The 12,658-nt window shown below is 42.0% G+C and overlaps 1 protein-coding gene across 1 annotated transcript in view; it reads right to left on the bottom strand.

Moving 5' to 3' along the window:
* LOC130357501 (uncharacterized) overlaps positions 1-12,658 on the bottom strand; it is a 137,862-nt gene that overhangs the window by 88,689 nt on the left and 36,515 nt on the right. The window contains exon 4 of the mRNA XM_056560198.1: positions 7,585-7,698. Within this exon, the coding sequence (XP_056416173.1) occupies positions 7,585-7,698 (114 nt within the window). The remainder of the gene's footprint in view (positions 1-7,584; positions 7,699-12,658) is intronic.

Below are 12,658 nucleotides of genomic sequence, written 5' to 3'. Positions count from 1 at the left end.
TCGGAAACGAAACCCCTCACGGAATGTAATGAGGGGTGCAGTGAGAATTTACCCCCCACAGGTGTCTGACGGATCTTTGGAACAGTGGTCCGTGAAAATGAAAACTTGTACAGCCCACTGTTCCAAAGATCTGTCGGACACCAGTGGGGGGCAAATGCTCACTGTACCCCTTGTTACGTTCCTCAAGGGGTCTAGTTTCCAAAATAGTATGCCATGTGTTTTTTTTTTTGCTGTCCTGGCACCATAAGGCTTCCTAAATGCGACATGCTCCCCGAGCAAAATTTGCTCTCAAAAAGTCAAATTGTAGTTCGCCCATAGTGCACTTCAGGTTAACTTATGGGGTACCTCAATACTCAGAAGAGATGGGTTTACAAATTTTGGGGGGTATTTTCTGCTATTAACCCTTGCAAAAATGTGAAATTTGGGGGGAAACACACATTTTAGTGGAATTTTTTTTTTTTTTTTTTACATATGCAAAAGTCGTGAAACACCTGTGGGGTATTAAGGCTCACTTTATTCCTTATTACATTCCTCAAGGGGTCTAGTTTCCAAAATGGTATGGCATGTGTTTTTTTTTTCTGTTCTGGCACCATAGGGGCTTCCTAAATGTGACATGCCCCCCGAGCAAAATTTGCTGTCAAAAAGCCAAATATGACTCCTTCTCTTCTGAGCATTGTAGTTCGCCCATAGTGCACTTCAGGTCAACTTATGGGGTACCTCCATGCTCAGAAGAGAAGGGGTTACAAATATTGGGGGTATTTCCTGCTATTAACCCTTGGAAAAATGTGAAATTCGGGGGGAAACACACATTTTAGTGAAAAAAAATATTTTTTTTTACATATGCAAAAGTCGTGAAACACCTGTGGGGTATTAAGGCTCACTTTATTCCTTGTTATGTTCCTCAAGGGGTCTAGTTTCCAAAATGGTATGCCATGTGAGGGTTTTTTGCTGTTCTGGCACCATAGGGGCTTCCTAAATGCAACATGCCCCCCAAAAATCATTTCAGAAAAACGTACTCTCCAAAATCCCCTTATCGCTCTTTCCCTTCTGAGCCCTCTAGTGCGCCCGCCGAACACTTTACATAGACAGATGAGGTATGTGCTTACTCAAGAGAAATTGGGCTACAAATATAAGTATACATTTTCTCCTTTTACCCCTTGTAAAAATTCAAAAATTGGGTCTACAAAAACATGCGAGTGTAAAAAATGAAGATTGTGAATTTTCTCCTTCACTTTGCTTCTATTCCTGTGAAACACCTAAAGGGTTAAAATGATAACTGAATGTCATTTTGAATACTTTGGGGGGTGCAGTTTTTATAATGGGGTCTTTTGTGGGGTATTTCTAATATGAAGACCCTTCAAATCCACTTCAAACCTGAACTGGTCCCTGAAAAATAGTGAGTTTGAAAATTTTGTGAAAAATTGGAAAATTGATGCTGAACTTTGAAGCCCTCTGGTGTATTCCAAAAGTAAAAACTCGTCACTTTTATGATGCAAACATAAAGTAGACATATTGTATATGTGAATAAAATGTTTTTTATTTGTAATATACATTTTCCTTACAAGCAGAGAGCTTCAAAGTTAGAAAAATGCAAAATTTTCAAATTTTTCATCAAATTTTAGGATTTTTCACAAGGAAAGGATGCAAGTTACCACAAAAATTTACCACTATGTTAAAGTAGAATATGTCACGAAAAAACAATCTCGGAATCAGAATGATAACTAAAAGCATTCCAGAGTTATTAATGTTTAAAGTGACAGTGGTCAGATGTGCAAAAAACGCTCTGGTCCTTAAGGCCAAAATGGGCTTGGTCCTGAAGGGGTTAAAGAAAAAAAGCTTGCCAGCAGAGTTCCCCTTTTATGCAGTGGTCCCCAACCAGGGTGCCTACAGCTGCTGCAAAACACACGGACTGATATCTTTCAGCCCTTTGAATACTGTAGTAGTTAGTTGCTTGAAGGAACTTAAGTTTGATTCTGGAGTACCCCTTTTAACCAGCGGTTCCCTCCCAACCAGGACTGATATCTTTCAGCCCTAAAAAGGGCTTTTTTGGGTGCTGTCCTTAAAGCGGATGTTACACTAGTGCATTAGGAGTAAACTGGACCCTGAATTCACCACCTAGCAGCAACCTAGCTATCGCTTTCCCTATACAGCAGGAGCAGCTTCTCTAACCCTCCACTTCCTAAGCCTGCAGTATGCTGAATGAGGCTAAAATGGCGTCGGTGCAAGAGGTAGGAGGGTCTGGAAGGGAGGGACTGATGCTGATTGGCTGTAATGTGTCTACTGACTCAGACTCACAGGGTCAAAGTTTACGGCAATGTTAAAGTATAGGGGGCGGATCGAACTTCACATATGTTCGCCCGGCGATGCAAACGCGAACATGCGAAATTCGCCGGGAACTGTTTGCCGGCAAACAATTCACGACATATCTAGTGAACAATAATTTCTCAGATGCACACAATTTAACCCATATTGACTGTTATAGTGGCCATACTGCGAGGGGCACAACTATTCAAAAAGAATAATAACAGTGGTGTAACTAAGTGTCTCAAACACAGGAGAACTACACATTGTAAGAAAAGGACACTAATTTTTACTGTCCTTCTATTGTTACATTGTCTAGTCTGGTAAAGGACAAACAATGTTTCTTAATAGAATGTGTGTTGGTTTAACAGTTTACTCTACCAGATTAAGTCAAATACTATTATTACATTTTACTCCAACGAATTAAAGGGGTATACCGGGCAAAAACATCTTATCCCCATATCGAAAGGACCCCCCGCGATCTCCCTACAGCAGCCCGCATCCTATGCATAGCTGCGTCTGAAGTATCAGAAACCTCTGGGCTTCTGAGACGGGCACGTGACGCCACGCCCCCTCCATTCATGTCTATGAGAGGGGGCGTTGCAGTCCTTAGGCCCCCTCCCATAGAAATGAATGGAGGGGGCGGGGCGTTACGTCACGTCCCCGTCTCGGAAGCCCGGCAATTTCCGAAACTTCAGATGCATAGAATGTGGGCTGCTGCAGGGAGATCGTGGGGGGTCCCAGCGCCGGGCCCCCCGTGATCAGACATCTTATCCCCTATCCTTTCGGTAGGGGATAAGATGTTTTTGCCCGGAATACACCTGTAATATTATTTTGGTAGTAATCCTCTATTTAGAATTTAGGAATGCATAGACCCACCATTAAAACTCATAAGATTGTTCACTGAAGAGATAGACAATCTGTATTTAGATTTTGATATTTTCCCCAATACCTTATTTACAATACTCTTATATCAACACTGAATATATTTATACTGCCCAGATCCTCTAAATAAGTTTATAGTTTCCCAGCTAAATCCTTATGCACAAATATTTGAGTCTTCTTGATTTTTCTTTGCTGTCAACCACGGATTAGATGTTATGTAGGCATGTTTGCTATTTTTCATGTGCCACTTGACTGCTGTTACACTCTATTTGATAATTGTGCAACGTACCATTTTCCAGGCTTGTTGTATAGGCTGTAATTGAGCCTCTTATTTGCTATGTCTCAACAAAGAACTAAGAAAAGAATTAAATAATGGAGATTTTCATCTATGAACAATTATTCAGGAAGTCTCTAAACTTTCATCTAACTACTTCAAATTGTTTACTTATGGAAGCTTGAGCCAAAACCATAAAACCATGAATGAAGGCTTTCCTTGTTCATAACCAGTTCAGACCTAACCAAACAATGATCAGGACAAGATGTTAGTGCACAAGAGACACAGAAATGTATTTGTGTTGTGTTAGTTACCCAAGACTGCTGACAGTTATTGAATCAAAATCATGAAAAATGATCCAACATATCCAACTATCCAACAAATAGTAACCACATACAATGACAACTTCCACATCTGATTTAATACTACTTGAGATAGACTTGGGTTTAGTATTGCTCTTTAGTGCATGCACTCACAAGGCAACATTAATATTTGCTAAGCAATAATCATGTTCCTTACCATGGCCCGTGAAATAAAAGTATATGTGGATTGTAGTACTAATTCAGATTATTAGATTTGGGATTATTTAATATGAAAAAATATGGTTTAAACATGATGAGATTAGAATCTACTCATGTAGGAATGGACAGTACAGGACTCTTGCTATTTATCTTTATACAGCTAGGCCTGTAACCATGACAAGGGGACATCCTCTATATTTACAGAAAAGAAGGTTTTACCATCCAATGGGACATCCTCTATATCTACAGGAAAGAAGGTTTTACCATCATCACAGATGGTGATTTGTTGCTAAAAGATCGGTAAGACTATGGAGCTTTCAGCCACTTGATGTTGTGATGGCTGATTCCTTTAATGTTCAAGAGGGACCTGGATGTCCTTCTAGACTCTTAAATGTGTTTTTTACATAATATGGGGCAATTGGCATCTGCCTCATAAGGATTTTTTCTTTCCTACCTCTGTATTTACACAGTAGGCTTAATTTAAGACCTGATGGACCCATTTCTTCTTTCATGTAACTATTTGTAACAACTTTGTAATCCTGGGAGCAGAGCACTGTCACCTTTCCTCAACAAACTTGCTCTGCACACTTATGTCTGGGGACAAAACCTTATATCTGGGAACTTGTAGTTAAAGGAGTTATTTGTAGTATATAAAAAATACTGTCTGCTAGGGTTCTAAAATAATATAATACATTATATACACCATGGCTCCCAACCGTCCAGGATCCGGCGGGACATTCTCGCTTTTGGTGTGACTTCCCGCTGTCCTGGAATGGCCCCCAAATGTCCTGCATTTAACTGCAAATGTCTCCTAATGAGGCACATACAGTTAAATGTAGCACTTAGCGAGAAGTTTGACAGAGTGAAGAGCCATTGGCTCCTCACCCTGTCAATCACTCTTGTGTCTGTGGCTACAGTAAGCCAGCAGACATAAGAGGCTTAACCCTTTCTCTGCACTCCAGCAGCTCCGGCGCACGAGTGACATCATGAGGCGCCGGAGCGTAGAGGAAGAGGATAGAGATAAAGAGGTTATGCCGAGGGAGCCGACAGGGGAAAAGGACCAGAGCAGCGAGAGATAAGCACGGGGGGCGGCAGTGGCAGGTGCAAATTCGGCAGGTGCTTGACTGTCGGTACCGCTGCCTCCCTTAGGTCTGGGTACTGCTGCTTATCTAATGTGGGGGAATGCTGCCTATCTAATGTGGTGAAACTGCTACATATCTAATGTGGCAGGAGCTGCTGCCTACTTAATGTGGGGGAACTGCTGCATATCTAATGTAGGGGAACTGCTGCCTATCTAATGTGGGGGAACTGCTGCCTATCTAATGTGGGGGAACTGCTGCCTATCTAATGTGGGGAAACTGCTGCCTACCTAATGTGGGGGACTGCTGCCTATCTAATTTGGGGGAATTGCTGCCTCCCTAGTGTGAGGGAACTGCTGCCTACATAATGTACGGGAACTGCTGCCTATCTAATGCGGGGTAACTGCTGCCTACCTAATGTGGGGAAAACTACTGTCTACCTAATGTGGGGGAACTGCTGCCAACCTGGGGGACTATCTACTATGTTTATGTCTAGCTAATATGGGGACTAACTACCAAACTAATAAGGGGGCTACCTAACATCTACATAGCTTATATGGGGTTTTTTATAAAGGGGACAGCTATGTGGGCAATTTACCTACTGGGGCAACTCTCTCTGAGGGGAGCCCTACCTACCCAGGCACCTTTGTGATGGGGGAAACTACATGAAGGACCCTGTCTACCTACAGGAGTGACCTAACTTCCTATTAGGTGGGACTTACTGACTCTTCCCCAACCCACTTATCTACCCACTTTACTATGTGGGACACCAAGGGGGGCATTATTAAAGTTTGGGGCAATATAGGTCTTGGAAAAATGCGGAGCCTAAAATGTTTTTACCATCAGGTTCTGCAGAGTTGAAGAGCTGGAAGAGATCATCATGATGGTCTGGGCCGGATGGAGAAGAAAAAGGAAAGTGATCGACTCCAACTAGAGAAGTCACCTGGTGTAACTGTATGTTGGCAGTCTGTCACCTGTAAAGAAGGTCCTCCTAAACTTAGATGACTGGCTGACAACGTTATTGCTGTTAAAGAAGTATTCCCATTCTGCATGTGCAGGCAGGATGAAGGCTAGGGAGGAGGTGAGGGAACACCGGAGTAGGCTATGCTACCCAATGTGGCTGGTATCACAGTGTGCTGCTATATATTTATTATATGTAACTATTCTGGTGCAATTGGGGTAGTAATGTTTACATGGGCACTTGCATATTAATTTTGTATTATATATTTATGCACACCTGCACCTTAGATTTCATTAATTGTATATTGAGCACCTTTGTATTATCTCAGTGCTGCCATCTATCTTATATACTGAAGGGGATACCTTAGTCGTACCCTGTGTGAATGAGCTTTGTTATATCAATGATGCATTATATATCTACTCGATGTTCCCCCACTGCATGCTTTTAACTATGTCTAAGTGTTTTTCTAAAAACAAGGCCAAGCTGCCTGCTAGAATAAAGAAAACGTATTCTAAAAGGGGTACTTCTACTTTAAAGGGTTAAACTTTTTTTTTTTTTAATCAACTGGTGCCAGAAAGTTAAACCGATTTGTAAATTACTTCTATAAAAAAAAATGTAATCCTTTCAGCTGCTGTATGTTCCACAGGAACATGTATTTCTTTCTGGAGTTCTTTTCTGTCTGATCACAGTGCTCTCTGCTGACACCTCTGTCTGTATCAGGAACTGTCCAGAGCAGGAGAGGTTTGCAATGGGGATTTGCTTGTACTCTGGACAGTTCCTGACATGGACAAAAGGTGTCAGACAGAAAAAAAACTCCAGTAAGAAATACAACTTCCTGTGGAGCATACAGCAGCTGATAAGTACTGGAAGGATTAAGATTTTTTAACATAAGTAATTTACAAATCGGTTTAACTTTCTGGCACCAGTTGATTTGAAAAACATTTTTTCCACGGGAGTACCCCTTTAACTCTCTTGATCACCATAGACTCCAGTATTGCTGTTCCTAGTCTCTGGTGATTTTTACTACCTGGTGCTGGGGCCTGATATGTCAGAATGCCACTCAGCCAATCACTGGCTGAGGTTGGACACTGCTGCAGCCAGTGATTAGTTGAGCAACAATGTCCTGCATCGGGGGGGGGCCTTTGGTGCACTTTACTTCCTAGTGCTGGGGCCCAATAGGTCACATTGCCGGTCAGCCAATCTCTGGCCACAGCAGTTTTCTCCCTCAACCAGCGATTGGCTGAGCATCACTCTAATGTATCAGGCCCAGCACAAGGAAGAGAAGTTCACCAAGCCCGGGAACAGCAACAACGGAGGTTACAGGGACCCGGGAACAGCAATACTGAGGGAGGTAAATAATGTTTTTTTTTTTTTTTCTTTGAGCAGGTAGCCTGGCCATTTTTTAGAAAAACTCTTTTCACTTTTATACATTTAAGAAACATTTTTGAATGCTTTTATCCATGAATTCTCCTTGTTTGGATTCCCTAATGTTTACCCTTTAAATCTTAAAGTAAACATTGAAATAAAATATTAATGTAGTCATGATAACCTGTGTGTACTTACACCAACTTCCTTCAGACTGGCATGCCTGTGGAATGACCTCTGTGAGTCAGAAAGCTGCAGGGAGAAGAAAAGGTCTTGAACAGATCTAGTTCCTTGCCCAGACCAGCTGCTTCTCTGTAAATGAACAAAAGACACATCTATCACTGAGTAAGTGTGAGAAACATGTCAGAGTAAAGAAGAGAAAATTTACTATAGGAATAGTTTTGTGTCTAGTGACATTTGTTGTGATGCCAGACATCTTCTTGACAACATGAAAACATGCATAGTTTTTCTGCCTGGCAAAGGACTCTGGATCAGAATTAATCTACATCTTGGGATCACAAATTAATCCAATATTTAAATGACATCATAGGAACCATAATAAGAAAAACACATCACACTTAGATTGTATGGTACAAAATATGGGCACAATTTCTTTGGTAAAGGATTTAAATTCAAAAGGCCTATAAAAACAATAACCAACTTAACAACAAACAAAAAAACAACAAAATGTTAAACATTTTAGATCTGTCCACTCAAATTATATGCAACATTATCTCCTTATAATAAAGAAGCCATGACAACATTCATTACAGTAAGACAAGAAATTGGGATGGAGGGTGAAGCAGACGACTCATGAGGTACACTGGCAGTCAGGCCACAAATGCCATGCCACCTCCAAATTTTATGCCCCTAACTGGTCAGCTGACCCCATACGGTTCCCAATTTTGGTCCCATTGATGGACAGAAGACCCCAAATCTATCTAGTGATGTCTGCCATTGACCTTCAATCACAGCCAATTTGTCAGCAGGCAGGAATAAAAATTCCCCTACCAAAAGATGGGAAAAATCTGCTGCAGTGCTAACCACAGGAGATTATTGTTATTGTTATTTCATGTGGATCTCTACTAAAGGTTTGGAAGTCCTTTATTTTATTATATTACTCATATCTAACAAGTTATCACCTGAATATAGCCTTAAGTAATGTATACAAAATGTGGAATGGTCACTGTCATTTCACAGAACTTTCCACCATTTGATATGTGGTGGCCCAATACAGGAGGTGTTACCCCGTGCCCCTGCTGTCCTGTCAGGCAGCCTCCTTCAGTGTCCCCAAGGCCTCTAAACTTGTTTCCCCATTGTAAATATGTTTTACTATGTAAAGTGTTATAAAATGTCTTGTGCTTTAAGAGTTAGGCCATGTGATATGTCATGTGATTGTTACCCAAGAGGTACCAGTGACCAGGTGATCCCAAGAGTGACCTATGGGCTCCCTGCTAGTCTCCCCATATAAGCCCTGGGTAGAGCCAGCTTCTCTCTCTTTGAGTTCTGCTCTTGCTTCCTGCTGAGGTCCAGTGCAGTCGGCACGACAGTGTGTATGTCCAGAGTGTTGGAGACCTCAAAGTCAAGTCCTGCAGCTACCATCAGGTCAAGTAATCTAAAGTCACAGCTTTATGAGTCAAGTCAGTCCCTGTCATCTGTCAAGTCAGGGTGGTCTGCATTCAATTGTTCAGTCCTACTACAAGTCCCAACAAGCCCTTAAAGGAGAACTCTGATGCTCTAAATTAATACTATAATGTAGCCTAGGCTCTTAACTTTCCAAAGATGCCATTTCCACGCGAATCGGTCCAGCCGTTCGTCCGCTATGCCCATCCGAAAATCCGGTCACTTCCGGGTACAGTGCATATGGACTGTAGCATAAAAGACTACATCTCCTATAATGCATTGGTCTAATTTCCTGTCCGCTCCTGCCCTCCCCCTGATTTATTGGCCAGTGGTGATAACGATGTGGGCATGCGCACATCTATAACTTAGATTGGCCAGCGGCGTTTGCTGAGCTAAGCGTATGGCAGCTCAGCAAATCCAAATAAATGAATAGATTAGCCCGGGGGAAGAAGCCGACTCCAGGCTAGGAGGCCGGCAGAGCCCGCACTGACTCATGGGAGGTATGATTCACCTGGCTAAGATGGCGGCGGAGCACTGAAAAAAGAAGTCGGGCGTCATCAGAAGACTGAAAACGACAGAGCTTCCGCTGAGTGACAGAAAGAAGAAAAGGACCGGGATCCTTAGCATATGGACAGTGTAAGTACATTACAATGTTACATAACTTTGATGCTTTTTTTTTTCACAGGTAAAATTTTACACCGGAGTAGTCCTTTAAGGTATCTGTCACCCCCTTGGGCCCTGGCTGAACTGTATAGACTTTACCAACTGTATACCCTCAAAAAAGCTACCGTTGTCCGTAACTTGGCCTCAGAGTCTTTATTGCCCTTGTACCTAGCCCAGGATCCAGCAGTATACCTTTGGGTGGTTATAGGCTAAACCACACCATAGCATCACAAATACAAGGGGCTAATGCCATATGCCATCTGCCATCAGCTATTAATCTATAGCATATTATACCAAAAATAACTCCTTATCCCAGAAAAAGCCCTAAAGTCTTGGCAACTAGCCTGTAATTCCCTGTAATCTGCTGTCCACTGCCTCATGAGGCTCAGTCTGTTTCTAGTAGTAACAGTGACACCAAGATGGAATGTGGGAAATGGGTGCAGGGCTTATCTGGTACTCTGTGTTGTAATGAGTAAGAGAGCCTGGGCTGTGTACCTGCGTTCTGTGAGCCTGTCTACCTCCTCCAGAGGATCCACACTGCATCTACTGGTAAATTATCTATCAGCATTCATATAATTCTAGGCAGCTGTCCCTTGTACAAATACTAGTGTTTCTACTACTGTATGCTGTCTCCCAAATGTAATCTCCCCCCACCCATTTAGTCTGCAGGCTTGTCACCATCATCATTATCAGCAGCAACAGCAGTTCAGTGCTTAGTGTAACCCCTTCCCCCTTGCTATGATCATTCTGCTGTTTCTTTCCTTTGTGGTCACTTAGTACCTTGCAAACACAGTAAATCAGTATATCCACTACCCACATTACAAGCCTGCTCAGTAGAGGGCACATTCATGGGAACTATACCATGGCATTGCAGAGAGGAGTAAGCACTGTGCTTGACCAGGTAACTAAGAAAAATAAAGTAACTACAGTGGGGCAAAAAAGTATTTAGCTAACCACCAATTGTGCAAGTTCTCCCACTTAAAAAGATGAGAGAGGCCTGTAATTTTCATCATAGGTATACCTCAACTTTGAGAGACATAATGAGAAAAAAAATCCATAAAATCACATTGGCTGATTTTTAACGAACTTATTGCAAATTATGGTGGAAATTAATTATTTGGTCAATAACAAAAGTTAATCTCAATACTTTGTTATATACCCATTGTTGGCAATGACAGAGGTCAAACGTTTTCTGTCTTCACAAGGTTTTCACACACTATTGTTAGTATTTTGGCCTATTCCTCCATGCACATCTCCTCTAGAGCAGTGTTGTTTTGGGGCTGTCGCTGGGCAACACGGACTTTCAATTCCCTCCAAAGGTTTTCTATGGGGTTGAGATCTGGACACTGGCTAGGTAACTCCAGGACCTTGAAATGCTTCTTATGAAGCCACTCCTTCATTGCCCGGGAGGTGTGTTTGGGATCATTGTAATGCTGAAAGACCCAGCCACGTTTCATCTTCAATGCCCTTGCTGATGGAAGGAGGTTTTCACTCAAAATCTCACAATACATGTCCCCATTCATTCTTTCTTTTACACGGATCAGTCGTCCTGGTCCCTTTGCGGAAAAACAGCCCCAAAGAATGATGTTTCCACCCCCATGCTTCACAGTAGGTATGGTGTTCTTTGGATGCAACTCAGCATTCTTTCTCCTCCAAACACAACAAGTTGAGTTTTTACCAAAAAGTTCTATTTTGGTTTCATCTGACCATGTGACATTCTCCCAATACTCTTCTGGATAATCTAAATGCTCACTAGAAAACTTCAGACTGGCCCGGACATGTACCGTCTTAAGCAGGGGGACACGTCTGGCACTTCATGACTTGAGTCCCTGGCGGCGTAGTGTGTTACTGATGGTAGACTTTGTTACTTTGGCTCCAGCTCTCTGCAGGTCATTCACTAGGTCCCTCGTGTGGTTTTGGGATTTTTGCTCACCATTTTTGTGATCATTTTGACACCACTGGGGGGGTTCTTGCATGAAGCCCCAAATCAAGGGAGATTATCAGTGGTCTTGTAGGTCTTCCATTTTCTGCAGATTCAGTCTTCCCAGCCTGGTGTCCTTCGACAGCTCTTTGGTCTTGGCCATAGTGGAGTTTGGAGTATGACTGTTTGAGGTTGTGGACAGGTGTCTTTTATACTGATAACGAGTTCAAACAGGTGCCATTAATACAGGTAAGGAGTGGAGGACAGAGGAGACTCTTAAAGAAGAAGTTACAGGTCTGTGAGAGACAGAAATCTTGCTTGTTCGTAGGTGACCAAATACTTATTTTCCACCATAATTTGCAAAAAAATTCTTTAAAAATCAAACAATGTGATTTTATGGATTTCTTTTTCTCATTATGTCTCTCATAGTTGAGGTATACCTATGATCAAAATTACAGGCCTCTCATCTTTTTAAGTGGGAGAACTTGCACAATTGGTGGCTGACTAAATACTTTTTGGCCCCACTGTATGTGTACAACTGGCAAACAGCCCAGCTCTGGTCCTGCCCCCTGAAATGGAGAGAATGAGAAATAGCTGTGCACCACGGAGAGGACTCTCAGGGGCTTGTTAACAGCAATGAGAGCTCTAAAGTCACCTTGTTAGTACTCTGAAGCACTTAAAGTGATGCTCTGATGCATATACATACTGTATACACATTGATTTGTTACTGCATTACTAAAAAGGTCTTTTAGATAACTTGCAGAATAAAGGAAAACATTTCTAACTTCAACTTTCTATGTCAATAATTACATTTGTACCTATCTATGAGCAAGGTCATTCATATTTTCTAAATCCTCAATAACAACTCTGGTTTATGCCCTCAGCAGTAAAATCACTCAAATCTGTTGAATATCATCCTTTTGTTACTGCTCAAGAGTACAAGGCAAGAGAATGTAATTTACCCATTCATTTTTGCCTTGAAATGTTGAGTCAAGTGTGTTCACCTGTCAAGTGTTATAACAGTGGCGCTGGCTCCCTGAAAGCTAGTTACAGCATGGCCATAAA

The sequence above is a fragment of the Hyla sarda genome, chromosome 1, assembly GCF_029499605.1.
Source record: "Hyla sarda isolate aHylSar1 chromosome 1, aHylSar1.hap1, whole genome shotgun sequence".
Lineage (NCBI taxonomy): Eukaryota > Metazoa > Chordata > Amphibia > Anura > Hylidae > Hyla > Hyla sarda.
The sequence above is the reverse complement of the archived record's forward strand: the minus strand, read 5'-3'. Positions and strand labels throughout refer to the sequence as shown.